The 21,443-nt window shown below is 35.3% G+C and overlaps 1 protein-coding gene across 1 annotated transcript in view; it reads right to left on the reverse strand.

Annotated features, from left to right (window-relative positions):
• The window catches only part of LOC308635276 (testis-expressed protein 15-like), a gene marked incomplete at its 3' end in the record, with an annotated part of 78,168 nt that overhangs the window by 13,941 nt on the left and 42,784 nt on the right, over positions 1-21,443 (reverse strand). The window contains exons 5-7 of the mRNA XM_081269637.1: positions 19,980-20,217; positions 8,143-8,289; positions 7,073-7,235 (exon numbers count right to left, since the gene is read on the reverse strand). Coding sequence (XP_081125763.1) covers positions 7,073-7,235; positions 8,143-8,289; positions 19,980-20,217 — 548 coding nt within the window. The remainder of the gene's footprint in view (positions 1-7,072; positions 7,236-8,142; positions 8,290-19,979; positions 20,218-21,443) is intronic.

The raw sequence follows: 21,443 nt of genomic DNA on the forward strand, positions 1-21,443 counted from the left end.
CTAATAGTGTTTAAAATGAGTTCTGAGTAGAAATACCAAAGGGATAAGAGAATGAGTACCAAACCAATAAAGTATAAATGATGAAGCATGAAACTCCTACCCTAGTCCAGCAACCTTACTTAAAGAAGTATTTGGCTACAAAAAATGAATTCTGACAAATAATAGAAATTTGCTTGTGAGGTTTATGAATTTATAATCACATCACCACGAAGTACAAAAAGGTTCTTTTCCACAATACAAGATAGCTATGTTGAAGACTTCTAAATTCTGTAAACATTTGTGATTTTTATTAATTACAGTAAGCTACAATAAAAATATGATCACAAATAAAGAGATAATAGTTCTTAAAACTGGGAGAATAGTGAGACAAAAAAAGAACAGATCCCTGTATCTCCTTATACCAAAATAAAATTCATTATAAAAACCATAAAAGTATTAGCAGAATATATGGATGATTATTTTTATAATGTTGGGGGGAAAAAGTACTCTTTTTCAGATATTCTTTTTAATATTTATTTTTTAGCTGTAGTTGGACACAATACCTTTATTTCACTTATTTATTATTTTTATGTGGTGCTGAGGATTGAACCCAGGGTCTCCCATGTGGGAGGCGAGCGCTCTCCCGCTGAGCCACACCCCAGCTCAGAGGAAAGTACTCTTTAAGCATGACTGAAAATCAGAATAGATGTCAGGTACTATTTTAAGTGTTTTACATACATTAATCCTTTATCCTTCACAACATTCTCATTCCATTGATGAGAAAGTGAAACTAAGAGTAATTTGCTCAGGATTATACAGGTTATAAACAGTAGAACTTCAATCACTATTCTCTTTGAATTTAATAATGGCATTTTTACACTCATTTTTTCATTTTCACCAAATGACAAATGAAGAACAAATGTAATAACTTCAATAAAAATAAGGGAACTGTAACAAAATCAAATTACAATCAAATTATATTACAAAAGAGCTATTAGCATCATTTATTGTGATAGTAGAAATGTTATCTGCACTGTTTATCCAATATGATAGCCACTAGTTACATGTGTCTATTGAACACATGAAATGTGCTTGTTGCAACTGAGGAATGAATTCCTAATTTTATTCTATTTAATTATAAATAGCCAAATGGAATTAGTGGCTAGTATAGGTCTGATGCCAGAGTCAAATGTGTATTTTAACAGTCAACTCATGTGGCCTTGACTTTCTATATCCCAAAGTTTATCATTCTGAAAGGCAACATCCTTTGAACGTGTTCCATACATTTTATGAACTTATAGTGTGTGAAGCTATAAGACACAATAGAAATGGAGAAGGATCCATATTTACTGTCTACAATGTATGTCTTCTAGCTGAGGGAAAAATGTGGACATAATAACTAAGCAGATCATGAAAAAAATAGAAGACTTGAACAGAGTACTAACCAACAGTGATCGACAGAACACTTTACCCAAAAGCAGCAGAGTATATGTTCTTCTCAAGTACACACAGAACATTCTCTAGGAAAAATCATATGCTAGGGCTATATAAAACAAAAGAAAGTATGTGGGGGTCACAATAGGCCCATTTTATAGAATTATCATGTTCCCACAACTCATATCTATCTGTCCCCTGTCAATCTTGCTGTGTTGCCCAGGCCTTTCTCAGACTTCTGGGCTCAAGTTATCTTTCCATCTCAGCCTCCCAAGTACCTGGAACTATAGGCATGTACCACTATGCCAGGTATGAGTTGGTTTTTGTTATTTTGTATTTCTAGGAATTTAACCTCAGTGGTAAGTGCTCTACCTCTGAACAGTATCTCCAGAACTGATTTTCGTATATTTTTCTTGTATTCTGCAATCTTGCTAAACTCGTTACTAGTTCTTTATTTTTTTAAAATTTTTTATTGTTGGTTGTTCAAAACATTACATAGTCTTGACATATCATATTTCACACTTTGATTCAAGTGGGTTATGAACTTGGGTTACCCCGTATACAGATTGCAGAATCACATCGGTTACACATCCACTGTTACATATTGCCATACTAGTGTCTGTTGTATTCTATTGCCTTTCCTTGACAGGGGACAGACAGATATGAGTTGTGGGAACATGATAATTCTATAAAATGGGCCTATTGTGACCCCCACATACTTTCTTTTCTAAGAATCAATTTACTTGCAGCCCTGCCTGGATCATTCTTTAGCAAACTACCTGTTATTAACAGGAGAAATGCAGGCCCCAAATAATTCCGATAAGAGGAACACAAATTATCCGGAAGAGAGTACGATTCTTATATAAAGACCAGATCCCAGAACTCCGACATAAGTATCACTCCCTTGAACTATAAAATCTCTAAGAAGAGGTTCCACTTAGAATTAGTTGCCATGGACCAAAATGACCTAGAGTGATGAAATCTCCTGTCAGTCAAAAGTCAGTGGGGAACCAGGCTTTGGTATGATTTACAGGCACGCCTATAATCCCAGTGGCTCGGGAGGCAAAGCAAGAGGATGAGTTCAAGGCCAGCCTCAGCAACTAAGTGAGGCACTAAGTAACTCAGTAAGACCCTGTCTCTAAACAAAATACAAAATAGGGCTAAGGATGTGGCTGTGAACCGAGTTCAATCTCCGATACCAAAAAAAAAAAAAAAAGGGGGGGGGGCTGGGGAACCAGGGCAGGACTCTCTGGATACTTCTCTGGGACCCCTATAAAACTGGAGGGTAAGACTGGGGTTGTAGCTTAGCGGTAGAGCTTGCTTAGCATGTGTGTGCCCTGGGTTCAATCCTTAGTACTACATAAAAATAAATAAATAAGTAAAATAAAAGTATTGTGTCCATCTACAACTAAAAATATTCAAAAAAAAATTGGAGGGTAGGAGATGCATGCTGTCTCTTCTCCTTTCTGAGAGGACCCAAACTCTCCCTTAAGAATGCCCTCTTGGGGGCTGGGATGTGGCCCAAACGGTAGCGCGCTCGCCTGGCATGCGTGCGGCCGGGGTTCGATCCTCAGCACCACAAAGATGTTGTGTCCGCCAACTAAAAAATAAATATTAAAAAAAAATTCTGTCTCTCTCTCTCTCCTCTCTCACTCTCTCTTTAAAAAAAAATATATTAAAAAGGGGTTGGGGTGTGCCAGTGCCCCAGGCCCATAAAAAAAAAAAAAGAATGCCCTCTTGCTAGGTATGGTGTTGCATACCTGTAAGCCCAGCGGCTTGGGAGGTTGAGGCAGGAGAATCACAAGTTCAAAGCAAGTCTCAGCAAAAGTGAGGTGCTAAGCAACTCAGTGAGACCCTGTCTCTATAATAAATAAAATATAAAAAAAGGCTGGGGATGTGGCTTAGTGATTGAATGCCCCAAGTTCAATCCCTGGTACCCTCCCCGCCATAAAAGAATGCCCTCTTTCCCCCTTTCCTATATTTTCTTTTTTTAAAATATTTTTTTAGTTGTATTTGGACACAATATCTTTATTATTTATTTATTTATTTTTATGTGGTGTCGAGGATCAAACCCAGTGCCTTGCACATGCTAGGTGAGTGCTCTACCACTGAGTCACAACCCCAGCCCCCTCTCCTATATCTTCTAATAAACTCATGCCTATTACTCTGAGTGTCATGTCTGAAATCTTTCTGAATTGATAGCAAGATTTGTAGTTTGAAGTGGGGGGGGGCCTTGCCATAAAGGTAAACAGCACAAGCCACTAAGGAAAACAGCCTGGCAGTTCCTCATTCAATTTACACAGTTACTGTATGATTCAGCAATTCCCACTCTTATGTATACTTTACCCAAAAGAAATGAGAAAACATGTTTGTGTACAAATGTCCATAGTAGAATGAAAAAAAGTCAAATGTTCATCAATAGATAAGTGGCTAAATACAACGTGGGTGTACGTGTACAACAGAATACTAGTCCATAAAAGGAATAGAGTAGGGCTGGGGTTGTGGCTCAGAGGTAGAGTGCTCACCTATCATGTCCGAGACCCTGGGTTCGATCCTCAGCACCACATAAAAATAAATAAAATAAAGGTGTTGTGTCAATCTACAGCTAAAAAATAAATATTAAAAAAAAGGAGGGCTGGGGCTGTAGCTCAGTGGTAGATAGCCCGCCTCACACATGTGAGGCACTGGGTTCTATCCTCAGCACCACATAAAAATAAAGATACTATGTCCAAATACTAAAAAAAAAAAAAAAAAAATAGAGTAGATACATGCTATAGTATGGATGAATCTTGAAAACACTATTAAGCGAAAAACACTAGGTACAAAAAGCCACAAATTATATGATTCCACTTTATATGAAATGCCCAGAAGAGGTGAATAAATAGATTAGTGGTTGCTCAAGGCTGGGAGCCATGAGAGGAAAGTGATGTGATAGGTTTTTAAAGGATATAGATTCTTTAAAACTCCTCCAAGTTTAACTGCAGTGATGGGTGTATGTACTGTGAATACACAATTGAATATACAATTATTTGATTTTACACTCCTTTCCTCCAATACTGGGGACTGAACCCAGGTGCACTTTACCACTGAGCTACATCCCCAGCTTATTTTTTTTTTAATTTTTATTTTTTAGTTGTAGTTCACTTATTTATTTTTACGTGGTGCTGAGGATCAAACCCAGGGTCTCGCATGTGCAAGGCGAGCACTCCACCACTGAGCCACAACTCCAGTCCCCCCAGCCCATTTTTTATTTTGAGACAAGACTGCCCTCAAACTTGCAATCCTCCTGCCTTAGCTTCCTGATAATATTACAGTTTCTTTTTTTTCCAGTACTGGGGATTGAAACCAAGGCCTTATGCATGCTAGGGAAGCACTCTACCACTGAAACTACATTCCCAGCCCAATTTTATACTTTTAAATCAACTGAACTGACACATACCACAAAACAACAACAACAACAACAAAACAGAGAATAAAACAAAAAGATACTTAAAATAGCATAAAATAAAAAATACTTAAAAATAAATGACACATAAGACCTTACAGAAGGCTGGGTTGTATTTCAAATGGTACAATGATTGCCTAGTATGTGTGAGGCACTGGGTTAGATTCTCAGCACCGCATATAAAGGTCCACCAATAACTAAAAAAATATTAAAAAAATACATTAGAACTGAAATGGACCACGTATACAAGTTAATAGTAAACTAAATATAATGAAAACATTATTTTCACCATTTAATCTACAGATGAAATCTCAAAATTCTAACACATTTAATTAGCAGAACTTGATAAACTGATTCTAAAACTCATGTGTACTAAAAACAATAAAACATTAAAAAAAAGATGGAGTACCATTCACATAGATAATAGCAGTTTTAATGAAATTGTAGTAATTAAGGCAAGGTGCTGTGCTAATGGCAAAAGGATAAGCAGACAGAAACAGAACTGAATGGAATCCAGTAAGAGATTTTTGCAGAACCTAGAGTCAAATGATATATTATAGAAAGGATACTGAAGACTGGTGTGGGAAATGTTTTCTCTGATAAACTGTACTGAGACAACTTGGCATGCATATGGAAAATAAAATGAAATCTGTTATCATTATCATATACCAAAGTCATTTCCAGGTAGGTAAGACCAAAATGGTAAAATAAACCTATAAATTTTTAAAAAGATAGCATAAGGAAATATCTTCATTTTCTTGGGAAAGCATTCTTAACTAAGACAAATATAATAGTGTTTTAGTCAGCTTTATTGGCACTGTGACCAAAGAACTGACAAGAAAAATTTTAGAGAAGGAAAAGTTTATTTGGGTCTTATGGTTTCAGAGGTCTCAGTCCATAGATGGCTGCCTCCATTACTCTGTGCCCAAGGTGTGGCAGAACATTATAGTAGAATAGTGTGGTAGAGGAAAGTGGTTTAGGACATGGCCATCAGGAAGGAGAGACAGAGAAAGAGAAAGAAAGAGAAAAAGAGAAACAGAGAGAGAGAAGGAAAGCACGTACATGTGCACGCTCCTCTCATCATGGACAAAACATAAACCCTAAAAGGCACCCCCCACCCTCAGTGACCCCACCTCCTCTAATCATACCCTACCTACCTATAGTTACCACAGGGGATTACTGCACTGACTAGGTTAAGGCTCTCATAACCTAATCATTTCACCTCTAAATTTTCTTGCATTGTCTCACACATGAGCTTTTAGGGGATACTTCATTTCTAGACCTTAACAAACAGCAATTTTTCTTAAAAGAGTTATCATCTTATATTAAGAATCTCTTTATCAAAACACACTAATTATACAAAGACAAGATCACAAAGTCAGAGAAAATGCCTCTAACACATAACTGACCCCAAACCCAAAATTAAATACACAAAAAGAACTTCTACGATCAATGATAAAATAGCTCAATTAGAAAAGGCAGGTACAAGCTTTGACTAGGAATTTCAGAAAAGTTGAAATACAATGGTCAATACACCTGTAAAGAGATCCTAATCTCTTTAGTATTTAAGCAAAGCCAAATACAAAAGCCATGAAATGCTACACCTACAGCAGCACAAAACATAAAAGTGTAACAGAAATAAATGCAGGTAAAGATTCTCAACCTCATTAAAAATTAAGAAAATTCAAATTTAAAAAAATGATCCAATAACATATCATACTCATTAGACTGGCAGAAATAAATTTTTTTAAAAGCCATGATGTGTGTTGTCAAGGATGTAGAATGATTTTGTAAATTGATGCAACCACTTTGGCAAACCATTTGATATCATTTTTGGCTTAAGTTGTACATTCCTGGTATAAACCCATATTCTACAGAAAAATTCTTGCATATATGCACTGAAATCCTTATATATATGTTTAAAATAGCAATGTTTGGAATGAGAAGGGATGCAAAAGTGTCCAAATATCCCCAGTAGAATAGTGTACAGTTGTACAATGGAGTACTCATCATCCATCACCCATTAAAATGAATAAATGTTATTCATATCAAGAAGCCACAAAATACTATGCATACTATCCTAGATGAGCAAAATGGAAAACAGGCAAAATTCAATGATTTTGCTTAGAGATTCATAATGTATTAGAAAAATAATATTCAGAAAATTTGAGATCAACACAAATGCTATTAAAGTAAATAATATATGCATCTTACCAGCCCTCTTAGGAAATCCTGCTGAGAGAAATCTCAAAGATGTCATGAAGTGTCCACTATCTACTTTGTGACCAATAAATTTTACTGTCACTATTGCATATGGAAGGCACTGCCTAGGTTTATCTACTGGCTTTGAAAAGATATTGTATTCATAGAAGTACACCTGAAATACAGAGAAAAATGAATTTATGCTGATTAACTCTGGCAGCTAGATTTGACTAAGCTCATTTTTTTAAAAAGCCTATATAACAACATGATGTTACAGATTTATCTATTTCCATGTGCCTCCACCTTTCCCTACCTTTTCAATCCTAGTTTTTTGGAAGATAACTATTCATTTATCCTACTACATGTTTTTTTTTTTCTTGGTAGGCTATTTATGGTAACAGAAACAGATATAAATAAGAAGTACTTTTTAAAATAATAAGTAATTTTCCACTAAAATTTAAATGTTTTATGTGTGTTCTAAACCATTATATTTTATTGGGTAGGAATAATTAATTAGGAAAATATCAAAAGTTAATATTTTTACATGTGAGAATATACACATACTTCTATAAGAAGATTTATTTATATCTTATTACACATAACATGTACATAATCTTCTATAGAAAATTAAAGGTCCACTAGTAAGCAAAAGAGGATATAAAATTGCTGTTTTACCTAATGGTTAGGTTTCTTCTTTTCCAGAATACAAAAATGAGCAAGATTGTTTCAAAATAGTCTTATTTTAAAAATCAATATTAAGTGACAAATCATAACTGTATACTTTTATAGAGTACAATGTCATGTTTCAATAATTATAAATAATTAAGAATGAATCAAGCCAATTAACATATCTGCCACCTTGCTCATCATTTTTTTATGGTGACACATTTGAAAATTGCTTCTCAGTAATTTTGAAATATACATTATTAACAACTATGGTCACCTTGTTGTGAAGTCTTGTTTCAAAGGGAAGTTGATGTTTCCCAAGTTAGGAGTTAAACTACAGAACATCTAAATAAGTGTAGCCACTGAATTAAGCATGTAACTTTCAAGTCATCAAATAAATCATAATGTTAACATACTGCTGAACTGTAGGCTTGTAGTTCAATGGTGTCTTTCAGAGAAGGTAAATTTCTTGACATGTGGCAATCAAAATTGGGAGAAGGATCCAAAGAAACTTTGTTTTTATCCATAGAAGGCTGAATTTTCTTCACTCTCCCAAAAAGAACCTTAAAAAATATAAATATAGGTATAAATACACACACCAAAAAATATAAATATAAGTATAAATACACACACCAAAAAAAAACAACCCTTTTAAACTCACTTCAAACAGCAAGGCAGGCTAATACTTTTTTAAAAAAATGAAATAGAAGTATGAATGAAAGCATAATCCATGCTCCAGATGAATTGGATGATTTAATACAGTAATTCTACTTTCCCTCCAAATTAAACTGAGATTAAATTTATTCCAATAATATTCTCAGATAATCCACTTTCATAAATGAGTTTTAGTCAGGGGTTGGGTTGTGCCTCAGTGGTAGAGTGCTTACCTAGCACATGTGAGGCACTGGGTTCGAACCTCAGCACCACATAAAAATAAATAAAGGTATTGTGTCCATTTACAACTAAAAAAAAAAGTTAAAAAAAAGAAATGAGTTTTAGACTAAAAACTTATCTAGAACACAACACAGAAAAAAAAAGCCCAGAAAATTATTTTAAAATTTAGGTTAGAAACAGAATAGGTAAGTTGTATGTTCAGATAGAAGAAACTTCTTTTTTGTTTAATTTTTTTTAGTTGTAGATGGACATAATACTTTTATTTTGTTTATTTTTATATGGTGCTGAGGATTGAACTCAGTGCCTCACACATGCCAGGCAACTGCTAGAGCACTGAGCCACAACCTCAGCCCCAGAACACTCTTTTAATACAAGAAAGGAGGAAGATTATTTCTAGATAGGGAAGAAGGGTGAGAGGGAAAGGGAGGGGGAAGGGGAATAGCAAGGATGGTGGAATGTGATGGTCATCATTATACAAAATACATGTATGAAGATTTGAATTTGGTGTCAACATATCCTATATACAAACAGAGATATGATAAATTGTGGTATATATGTATTAAGAATTGTAATGCAAAAAAAGTACATGTAAAATGGCATAATTTGGCATGAACACACTTTGTATACAAACTTACGAAACATTGTGCTGAAAATGGGTAATAATGAGTGTAATGCATTCCACTATTGTCATAAATATACAAAAGAAAGAAAGAAAGAAAGAGGAAAAAAGAAGTACTTTCTAAAATAAACAATGAAACAAAGCTAGCCCAGCAGTAGGTTCACATATACACCAAAATACATTATTAAAGATGCTGTTTGAAATAGATTATTCAATAAATAGTAGGGGATAACTGAAAAAATTAAATCCCTTCTTTTTAGGTTATATTTCTTATTTTTCTTCTTGTTTTTAAGTTCCTTTCTTAATTTGTAAACAAAATAATTACCAAACATGTTAAATATTTAAATATTAAAAACAATGAAAGCATTGCAAAATACAATCAATTATGTAAAATCAAAGATGTCTTTTCTAAGAATATATGCCAAGAAACCATGAACCCAAAATGTAGACTTTACTAATACCCTAAAACTTCTGTACTTCAAAAACAAATGAATATGAAAAAACTTTTAAAACTCAAATCATAAATGTAATTGGCAAATGGAAGAAAGCACAAACAATATTACAAAAGATATACATTTTGTATAAATTCAGCAATTCTCCTACTGATGTGAAAACAGTTATTCCAAAATCAAAACAATACTGAATGTAATGTGGTATCCCAGACTAAACCCTGGATCCTGAAAAAGAAACATGCATAGAAAAACTGGCAAAAGCCAATAAAAACCATAGCTTTGGAGTTGGGGGTGAAGCTCAGCAATAGAGCACTTGTCTCATAGGTATGTGTGCATCCCTGGGCTTGATTCCCAGTACAGGGGAGGGGAAAAGGGTCTGCAGTTTAGTTACAGGGTTAACTAATGTTTAGATCTCAGTTTTGACCAATATAGTATAGTTATGTAAATAAAATGTTAACACTAGGGGAAGCTGGGTGAATCATACATACAAACTCTTATTTTTTCTAACTTTTCTGAAAATCTAAAATTATTATTATTTTTTTCACAATATCTTTATTTTGTTTATTTTTATATGGTGCTGTGGATCAAACCCAGTGTCTCACATATACAAGGCAAGTGCTCTGCCACTGAGCCACAACCCCAGCCTTGAAAATCTAAAATTATTAAAAAATAAAAAGTATATTAAAAATTAAAAACACACAGACAAAAGTCTAGCTATCAAGTTATCCTTTAGTCAATTGATATATTCACAAATCAAACAAATAAAAAGAAAAAAATCGGGCTGGGGATGTGGCTCAAGCGGTAGTGCGCTCGCCTGGCATGCGTGCGGCCCGGGTTCGATCCTCAGCACCACATACAAAAACAAAGATGTTGTGTCCGCTGAAAACTAAAAAAAATAAAAAAATAAATATTAAAAAAAAGAAAAAAATCCAAGTGGCAGAAGATATGTACAAGCAACTCTCCAAATATAAACAGTTAACAAATATATATAACAAAAATTTAAATTCAGTAATAATCACAATAAAAACAAAAATTGAACCAATATTGATGAACTGCTTGTTATACAGTAGGCTAGCAAGAATTTTTTTAAAAAGTATAACATACAGGTTTAGTTATAGTGTGAGATAGGAGGCATTCTCACAAACTGTGAATGAAATATCATAATACAATCTTTCCCTGGACAACCACATTATTAAAAGCTATAAGAATGTACATATCTTTGACATCTTGAAATAAATTCTTAGCATACAGGTGCCGGGGTGCATGCTTAGCATATATAAGACATTGAGTTCAATCCCCAGAACCAAACAACTTTGCACAAAATCATACATGTGGGTGAAAACATATTTACAGGGATAATCAAAGTGCAAAACCAAAATAAACCAGAAACCAACTTATATCCCAACATTAAGAAATTTTGGATGGGCATCACCATGCCCAGCACCACTGTAATCTCAGTAGCTCAAGAGGCTGAGGCAGGAGGATCAAAAGTTCGAAGCCAGCCTCAGCTACAGTGAGGTGCTAAGCAATTCAGTGAGACCTGGTCTCTAAATAAAACTCAAAATAGGGCTGGGGATGTGGCTCAGTGGCCAAGTGCCCCTGAGTTCAATCCCTGGTACCCTGCCCCATAAATTTGTTAGACAAATTCATTGTACAGGTGTATAGTGAATAACTAAGCAATCATCCAAAAGGATATTACAATTTGGGCTTGTAGTCCTAGCTATTCTGGAGGCTAAGGTAGGAGGACTGCTTGAGCCCAGGACTCTGGGCAACAGAGAGAGACCCCATCCCTTAAAAAACAAACAAACAAACAAACAAACAAACAAAAACTAAAGGATATTACAGGAGAATATTTATTTAATGGCATGGAAAATGTTCATTGTCTAACCAGTGGAGAAAGCAAGTTATACATTATAAAAAGCAAGAAAATAATTACAATTTTACCTGCATATCTGTTTATATGAATAGAAGACTAAGGGGCTGGGGTTGTGGCTCAGTGGAAGGGTGCTTGCCTAGCATGCAGGAGACACTGGGTTTGATCCCTGGCACCACATAAAAACAAAAACAAGTAAAATAAAGGTATTGTGTCCAACTACAATTAAAAAGAAAAAACTTCGGGGCTGGGGTTGTGGCTTCAGCAGTAAAGCGCTCACCTCGCAGGTGCGAGGTGCTGGGTTCAATCCTCAGCACCACATAAAAATAAATAAATAAATAAAGATTAAAAAAAAAGAAAAACTTAAAAAAATGAATAGAAAACTAAGTATAGATATTTAAAAACCTGGCTTGATTATTATTGAGCTTTTGGAAATTTTTAGTATGACCCAAATTTTCTAAAATTGGTATCTATTTTTTTTGGTACTGGAGATTGAAATCTGGGAAACTTGACCTATGACCCACATCCCCAGCCCTATTTTGTATTTTATTTAGAGATGGGGTTCACTGAGTTGCTTAGCTCCTCGTCTGGCCATTCCTGAGGCTGGCTTTGAACTTGAAATTCTGCTGTCTCAGCCTCTCAAGCTGCTAGGATTACAGGCATGTGCCACCACGCCAGGCTTATTGTTTTTTAATATAAAAATAAACTATGGGGCTGAGTGGTAGCGCGCTTGCCTAGCACGCATGAGGCACTGGGTTCAATTCTCAGCACCACATACAAACAAAATAAAGGTCCATCAACAACTAAAAATAAATAAATAAATCATGCTTAATGGAACACAATATTTGAGGTAAAAAAACGTGTCATATGAACCATTGATTTGATGTAGATATACATATCCTAAGTTGCCCTTACAGAAATGAGGATACTGTTTGCATACTGTGATTTTAGTAGTTCTGGCAAAGCAGAAATAAATCAAAAAGTAAATCTTAACTAATTCACCTGTTGATACTTAATATTCTTCTATGAGACTTTTTTTTTTTAATAGGAGCTCTAGAACTAGAAAAATTGCAAAAATAGCTCAAAGGCTGATTCTGGGAATATGGTGGAATAGTAAGCATCAGAAATTTCTCTCTTCATGTAGGCAATAAATGCACTGAAAGAATCTGTCTGGTTCTAGAATTCTGGAACTCTGGAATCTATTCAAGGCTTGCAACTTCTAGGGGAAGGTGAGGATAGTATATTACAGTTAATTTCAGTTCTTCACACAGTAACAGCTATGCTTTCCCCACCTCTGGGGCTCCATGGTTGGCAGTAGTGCATGTGTTCCTGTGGCAGCTCATACACTACTTACAGGAGCCAGAGTGTACAATAATAAAAATCAGGGATATGTGCTCTTCTTCTAATAAGAGAGGTGCAGACTAAGGCAGCAGTCATTGTTGTATCTCTTCCCCACTGTTTGTTGCAAGTCCCTGCCCTTCTGAATTCAAGAGACTTCCAGGGGATTTAAAGCTCCAGGCCCCATGACGCTGCCCCTTCTGGATGGAAGACCCTGAAGACTATAACATTTAAAAGCAACCACAGGGAAATTTTAGTAGTCTTGGCAAAGTTACAATTAACCAAAGAGTAAATCTTTACTAAGTTATCTATTGATTAGTTTGAGATTCTTCTATGGAACTGTTTCCCCCAATTTTGAATAGCTCTAGATTTTAAGAAAATTTGCAATAGTTCTTCAAAGGTTTTGATTGTCAGCCCTGCAAAAATCAAAAGCAGAAACAAAACCCCCCACAAATATACAGGAAATTAGAGAGTTACCATGCAGAGAGAAAGATGCAGAGTTAGATAAAGACCTGAGAAGAACTTAAGTTTATACTTGAGGTTCATCTTTGGTACAACAGAACAAATTCAGTATACACTGGAAAGGGGGAGGTCTGATTGCTAGAGTTACCATATTATTAGACTCAAATGTCCAGTGCTCAATGACAAAAATCATAAGGCATATAAAGAAAGAGTAAATCATAGCCCATTGAAAGGAAAACTATATATATATATATATACACACACCAAAAACTGTCCTTGAAAAAGACCTGAAGGTAAATTTACCAGACAATGGCACAACTATGTTAGAGATGCTTAAAGAACTAAAGATATTAAGGAACTCAGGCCTCATCTGACCTGAGGAAGATTTGGGCCTACTTTTTCCTCTATGAGGCACCCTGCAGGGTCTCTGGTCTAATTCCTAGGTCCTTGATCCACTTTTGAATTTTGTGCATGGTGAGAGATAGGGGTTTAGTTTCATTTTGCTGCATATGGATTTCCAGTTTTCCCAGCACCATATGTTGATGAGGCTATCTTTTCTCCAATGTATGTTTTTGGAGCCTTTGTCTAGTATGAGATAACTGTATCTATATGGGTTTGTCTCCATGTCTTTTATTCTGTACCACTGGTCAACATGTCTATTTTGGTGCCAATACATGCCATTTTTGTTACTATGGCTTTGTAGTATAGTTTAAGGTCCAGTATTGTGATCCCTCTTGCTTCACTCTTCTTGCTAGGGATTTCTTTAGCTATTCTGGGTCTTTTATTTTTCCAAATAAATTTCATGATTGCTTTTTCTATTTCTGTAAGGAATGATGTTGGGATTTTAACTGGAATCACAATGAATCTGTATAGCACTTTGTGTGGTATCGCCATTTTGACAATATTAATTTTGCCTATCCAAGAGCACAAGACTCCTGAATCATAAGAAATAAAATCAAGAATTAATAAATGGGATGGATTCAAACTAAAAAGCTTCTTCTCAGCAAAAGAAACAATCAATGAAGGTGAAGAGAAAGCCTATATTTTGGGGGCAAATTTTTGCCACATGCACATCAGATAGAGCACTAATCTCTAGGGTACATAAAATACTCAAAAAACTTAACACCAAATTAAAAAAAAAACCCAAACAACCCAATCAGTAAATGAGCTAAAGAGCTGAACACACACTTCTGGCAATTAGAGAAATGCAAATCAAAACTACTGTAAGATTTCATCTCACACCAGTCAGAATGGCAGTTATCAAGAATACAAACAACAATAAGTGTTGGTGAGGATGTTGGGGAAAGCATACTCTCATACATTGCTGGTGACACTGCAAATTGGTGCAATCAATCTGGAAAGCAGTATGGAGATTCCTTAGAAAACTTGGAATGGAACCCCATTTGACCCAGCTATCTCATTCCTTGGTCTATACCCAAAGGACTTAAAATCAGCATACTATAGTAACACAGTCACATCGATGTTTATAGCAGCTTAACTCATAATAGCTAAACTGTGGAAGAAACCTAGATGCCCTTTAATAGATGAATGAATAAAGAAACTGTGTTATATATACAAAATTACTCAGCATTTAGAGAGAATAAAATTATGGCATTTGCAGGTAAATGGATGGAGTTGGAGAATATCATGCTAAGTGAAGTAAGCCAATCCCAAAAAAAGAAAGGCCAAAAGTTCTCTCTGGAAAGTGGATGCTGATCCATAATGGGGAGGGGCATGGGAAAAATGGAGGCACTTTGGGCAAAGGGGAGGGAGGGGAGGTGAAGCAGAATGGGGGCAGAAAAGATGGTGGAATGAGATGGACATCATTACCCTAGGTACATGTATGACTGCACATATGGAAAGATGCTACATTGTGTACAGAGAAATGAAAAGTTATGTGGCAAGTGTGTACAATGAATCAAAATTCATTCTGTTGTTATATATACCTAATTAGAATAAGTATTTTTTTATTGGTTGTTCAAAACATTACATAGTTTTTTTTTAAAATTTTATTGGTTGTTGACAACATTACAAAGCTCTTGACATATCATACTTCATACATTAGATTGAAGTGGGTTATGAACCCCCAATTTTACCCCAAATACCGATTGCAGAATCATGTCAGTTACACATCCACAATTTTACATAATCATTACATAGTTCTTGATATATCATATTTCACACTTTGATTCAAGTGGGTTATGAACTCCCATTTTTACCCCGTATACAGATTGCAGAATCACATCAGTTACACTTCCACTGATTTACATATTGACATACTCATGTCTGTTGTATTCTGCTGCCTTTCCTATCCTCTACTATCCCCCCTCCCCTCCCCTCTTCTCTCTCTACCCCCTCTACTGTAATTCATTTCTCCCCCTTGTATTATTTTTCCCTTTCCCCTCACTTCCTCTTGTATGTAATTTTGTATAACCCTGAGGGTCTCCTTCCATTTCCAAGCAATTTCCCTTCTCTCTCCCTTTCCCTCCCACCTCTCATCCCTGTTTAATGTTAGTCATCTTCTCATGCTCTTCTTCCCTACTCTGTTCTTAGTTACTCTCCTTATATCAAAGAAGACATTTGGCATTTGTTTTTTAGGGATTGGCTAGCTTCACTTAGCATAATCTGCTCTAATGCCATCCATTTCCCTCCAAATTCTATAATTTTGTCATTTTTTAATGCAGAGTAATACTCCATTGTGTATAAATGCCACATTTTTTTTTTATCCATTCGTCTATTGAAGGGCATCTAGGTTGCTTCCACAGTCTTGCTATTGTGAATTGTGCTGCTATGAACATCGATGTAGCAGTGTCCCTGTAGCATGCTCTTTTTAGGTCTTTAGGGAATAGACCGAGAAGGGGAATAGCTGGGTCAAATGGTGGTTCCATTCCCAGCTTTCCAAGAAATCTCCATACTGCTTTCCAAATTGGCTGCACCAATTTGCAGTCCCACCAACAATGTACAAGTGTACTCTTTTCCCCACATCCTCGCCAGCACTTGTTGTTGTTTGACTTCCTAATGGCTGCCAATCTTACTGGAGTGAGATGGTATCTTAGGGTGGTTTTGATTTGCATTTCTCTGACTGCTAGAGATGGTGAGCATTTTTTCATGTACTTGTTGATTGATTGTATGTCCTCCTCTGAGAAGTGTCTACAAATCTTTACTCCTCACACTTCAGATAGAGCCCTAATATCCAGAGTATATAAAGAACTCAAAAAATTAGACAATAACAAATAACCCAATCAACAAATGGGCCAAGGACCTAGAATAAGTAATTTTTTAAAAATGTGGAGAATGTCAAGAACATGATGTATAAAAAAATGGAAATATCAATAAAGTGATAGAAAACCCAAAAGAAACTAGAATAGATGAAAACTGAAATAAACAACTGAAATAAAAAAATGTACTAAACAGATTTAAAAGCAGTTTTAAACAGGCAGAATTCGGTAAATCACCATCAAGGGGTCTGACATACACATTGCAATACTCCAAAAAAGGAGAGTGAGAGAAATAAGGGAAGAGAGTATTTAAAGAAATAAGGGCTGGAAACTTTCCAAACTTGATGAGAATACAGGAACATAGACATTCAAGAAGTTCAATGGGTTTTCCATGCAGAATAACAAACTGTTGAAAGTCCAAAGAGAAAACTGTGAAAGTATAAAAAAATATTTCATTATATACAAGGGATCCTTAATAAAAATAATTAGGTTTCTCACCAGAAATTTGGGAAGCTAGAAGGCAGTAGACTGATAGATATCAATCAAGAATCCTGTAACTGGGGCTGGGGCTATAGCTCAGTGATAGAACACTTGCCTAGTACGAGTGAGACACTGTGCTTAATTAATCCTGAGCACCCCATAAAAATAGATATTCTGACCATCTAAAATGAATTTTATATATATATATATATAAATGCTGTATCTAACAAAATTGTGCTTCCAAAGTGAGGATTAAGACATTCCCAGATATACAAAACCTGGAGGAGTTTGTTACCACTATTCTGCTCTGTGAAAGTAAGTCTAGTTGGTCAAAATGGAAGGATGTTAGACAGTAATTTGTAGACATATGAAGAAATAAAGATCTCAGAAAAGGCATACACAGGAGCAATTTATGGAAACTAGTATCACTGTTGACAATGGTACATAACTCCATTTTTTGTTTTCTACATGATTTAAGATATTAATACACTTAAACAGCTATTGGCATAAAAGCTAGTACTATTGTACTTCTAGCTTGTAATTTCACAGTTTTGCTTTTTACATAATTTAAGGGACTGATGTATTTAAATTATGAGTTTATGTTTCTGAACATATAATGTACAAAGATATAACTTTGTGACATCTACAACTGAAAGTGAGAAAAAAGTTTTAAAGGGGCAGAGTTTTTGCATGTTAAGTTAAACTAGTATAAATTCAAATTAGAATTTCTAATTTTAGAATTTTAAATATAATTCCTAAGGTAACCACAAAGAAAATAACTAAAATATTGGAAATACGTTTGACTGCATGCATTTCAGACAAAGGATATTCAACCTATATTAGAAATGAGGGCCAGGCATGGTGGTGCATGCCTGTAATCCCAGCAGCTCCAGAGGCTGAGGCAGGAGGATCATGAGTTCAAAGCCAGTCTCAGCAAAAACAAGGTGCTAAGCAACTCAGTGAGACCCTGTCTCTAAATAAAATACAAAATAGTGGTCAAGTGCCCCTGAGTTGAATCCTTAGTGGAGGAGGAGGAGGGGGAGGAGGAAGAAAGAAGAAAGGAGGAGGAGGAAGAAGGAAGAAGGAAGAAGAAGAAATAATATAGAAAATAGCAAAGAGCAAAATGACAGAAATTCTTTCTATTTTCAGTAGAAATATATTAAACTCTCCAACTGACAGAAAGAGAAGGAAGGCTGGGGATGTGGCTCACTTGTAGAGTACTTTCCCAGGCTGTATGAGGCCCTGGGTTAAATGGATCCCTATCACTGGGGGTGTGGGGTGGGGGAAGAGACTGGCAGAATAAAAAACAAGATTCACTATATGCTGCCTTTAAGAGATTTACTTTAAATTGAAAGACACAAATAACTTGATGAAAGGATGGAAAGGGATATTCCATATAAATAGTAACAAAAGAAAAGAAGGATGGCTATACTATCATACAAAATAGACTTCAAATAAAAAAGAGGTCTGGGCACAGGGATGCATGCCCATAGTTCCAAAGACTTAGAAGGCCCAGGCAAGAGGCTCCCAAACTTAAGGCCAACTTCTGCAACTCAGTGAAACCCTGTTGCAAAATTAAAAATTAAAAAAAGTGGGGGCTGGGGATATAGCTCAGAGTTAGAGAACCCCTGGAATCTGTCCCCAGTACCGAAAAAAATAATTGTAAAAATTTAAAAAGAGGGACTGAGGATGAGTTCAGTAATACAATATTTGCCTAGCATGCAAAAGACCATAGATCTAATCTCCAGTAATAGGTGAAAAAAGGAGAGAAAGAAAGAAAAGAAACGAGAGCAAAGGAAGACATTTTTTTTTTTCATTTTTGCAGTGCTAAGGATCAATCCCAAGGCCTTGCAGCACATGTTAGGCAAGCTCTCTACCACTAAGCTACATCCCCACCCATGAACATTAAATAGTTCAAAACTGCAAGAAAATATTCCAATTATAAGCATTTACATATCTAGTAATAAATCATCAAAATATCTGAAGCAAAAATTGACAGAACTGATGGAAGAAATAATTCTACAATAACAACTGGAGATGTCAATGTCTCAGTCTTAATAATGGCTAGAACCACCTAACAGAGATTAGAAAGGAAAAAGAACTTGAACAAAAAATAAACCAACCAAATCTAACAGGCATATACAGAATTCTATTCTCTAGTAACAGCAGCATATACACACGATGTTTTTCCAGATCTACCAACTGAGTGTTAATAAATTATAAAGATAGATTACATGTAAATATATTCTCTGACCAAAATGATTTGACATTAAGAGATTTAACAACAATAACAACAACAACAGCGGTACAGCGCTGGCCTAGTGCGTTCGAGGCCCTGGGTTCAATCCTCAGCACCACATAAAAATAAATAAATAAAAACAAAGGTATTGTGTCCAACTACAACAAAACAAAACAAAAAACCCACTATTTTCACACACACAGACAGAGATAATTTGGATAGTCCTTTATAACCCATGCCCAGTTTTCCCTAAAATTAGTATCTTAGATAACTATTGAAGAAATTTATAATGGTATAATATTACTATCTAAAATGACTGTAAAAGTTAAATAACTTTAGTTTACACTAAAATTTAGTTTACACTAAAATGATTATACTACAGTGTTTCAGTGGTATGAATAAAAAGAGACAAATAGGAGGGATAATCAGTCTAGAAAAAGAAATACACTAGGAAGACAAAGATGATGGTTTCCTTTGCCTCCTTGGAGTTTTACTTTGTGCTCCACAATCGAGTAAAGAATCAGAAATAGAGGTAAATACCAAATGATCATGATGACAAAAAGAATTATTATGATATAAAATTCAATGAAAAATACTAAGAATTTATACTAAAAAGAAAGTGTGTTTAGGGCAATTTGAAGCAAACTATCCATTGTTTAATATTTTTATGTTACTTACCTTAAAAATTATAATGTTCTCTACCATAATGTTTCGACTATGAGCATAATTCAAGGCAACATCAACATGTCTAAATATATAAATTCCAAGGTGAGGATTTCCTAATATCTTCAATGTAGATGCTTTGGTACTTATCCCATTCTGATATATCTCTAAAACATCACTCTGAGGAAGTGCTAAAAAGCAGAAATGTTCTTCAAGCTCTCTGCCATGTTTTCTTCTCTCACGCATCTCTGACCTAAATCAAAACAAATAATGGTTATAGTTAAATGGGAAAATAAATATTTCATCTTGCCACAGTTAGAAAGCAAGAAAAGTGTTGATAATATTCAGAGGTGTCACTACTGTATAATAAGAAGTTACAATGAAAATCATCTAAAGATAGAATTCAAGCCAGGCACAATAGCGCATGCCTGTAATCACAGTGGCTCTGCAGGCTGAGGCGGGAGGATCGCAAATTCAAAGCAGGCCTCAGCAAAAGGGAGGCACTAAGCAACGGGGCAAGACCCTGTCTTAAAAAAAAAAATCCAAAATAGGGCTGAGGATCTGGGGATGTGGCTCAGAAGTCGAGTGAGCGCCCTTGAGCTCAATCCCTGCTACCACCCCCCACCAAAAGATCAAATTCAAATTACATGTTTAGGATTTATGAGGACCACATTTTATATAGGCTGTTAATAAGAATTAACATTTTTTGAATACTGCTGATATACCTATTAAAAGTCTTAAGCTTTATGTGCATTTATCAATCTGTTTTCAACTCCCCAAGAAGTTATTACTACTGTTATTTTTATACATTGGTTTTTTTAAATCAGAAAAATAAGGTTCAAAAACTTAGAAGTTGCCAAAGTAGCAAGGTGATGGGTGACAGGGCTGGAATTACACAGGCATGTTTCATTTTATTATGCCTTGGTAGACACACGGGTGTGTGTACTATCTCTTTTTAACAAATTAAAGGTCTGTGGCAATCCAGTGTCAAGCAAGTATATCAGTGTCATTTTTTTCCAAAAGGCATGTGCTTACATTGCATCTGTGTCACATTTTGGTAGCTCTCTCAATACTGCAAACCTTTTATTATATCTGTTACAGTGATATGTGATTAGTGATCTAGAATGTTAATATTATAAAAATGTTTTGGGTGTCATGAACTACACCCATATGAGATGGTGAACTTAACTGATAAATGTGTTCTGCCAACTGACTGTTCCTTAGTCTCTCTCTCCTAGAGCCTATTTCCTGTGACACAACAATATTGAATTAAATCATCAAATACCCTACAGTAGACTCTAAATGTTTAAGTGAAAAAAAAGAGTTGGAACACCTTTTATTTTAAATAAAAAACTTGAAATGATTAGGTATATTGAAAGCTGAGACAGGCTAAAAGCTGTGCCTCTTGTGCCAAATAGGCAAGTTCTAATCATAAAGGAAAAGGTCTTAAAGAAGAAAGTTAAGAATTCTAATCCTGTG

Source organism: Spermophilus citellus (assembly GCF_964194105.1).
Source record: "Spermophilus citellus genome assembly, chromosome: 16".
Classification (NCBI taxonomy): Eukaryota; Metazoa; Chordata; class Mammalia; order Rodentia; family Sciuridae; genus Spermophilus; species Spermophilus citellus.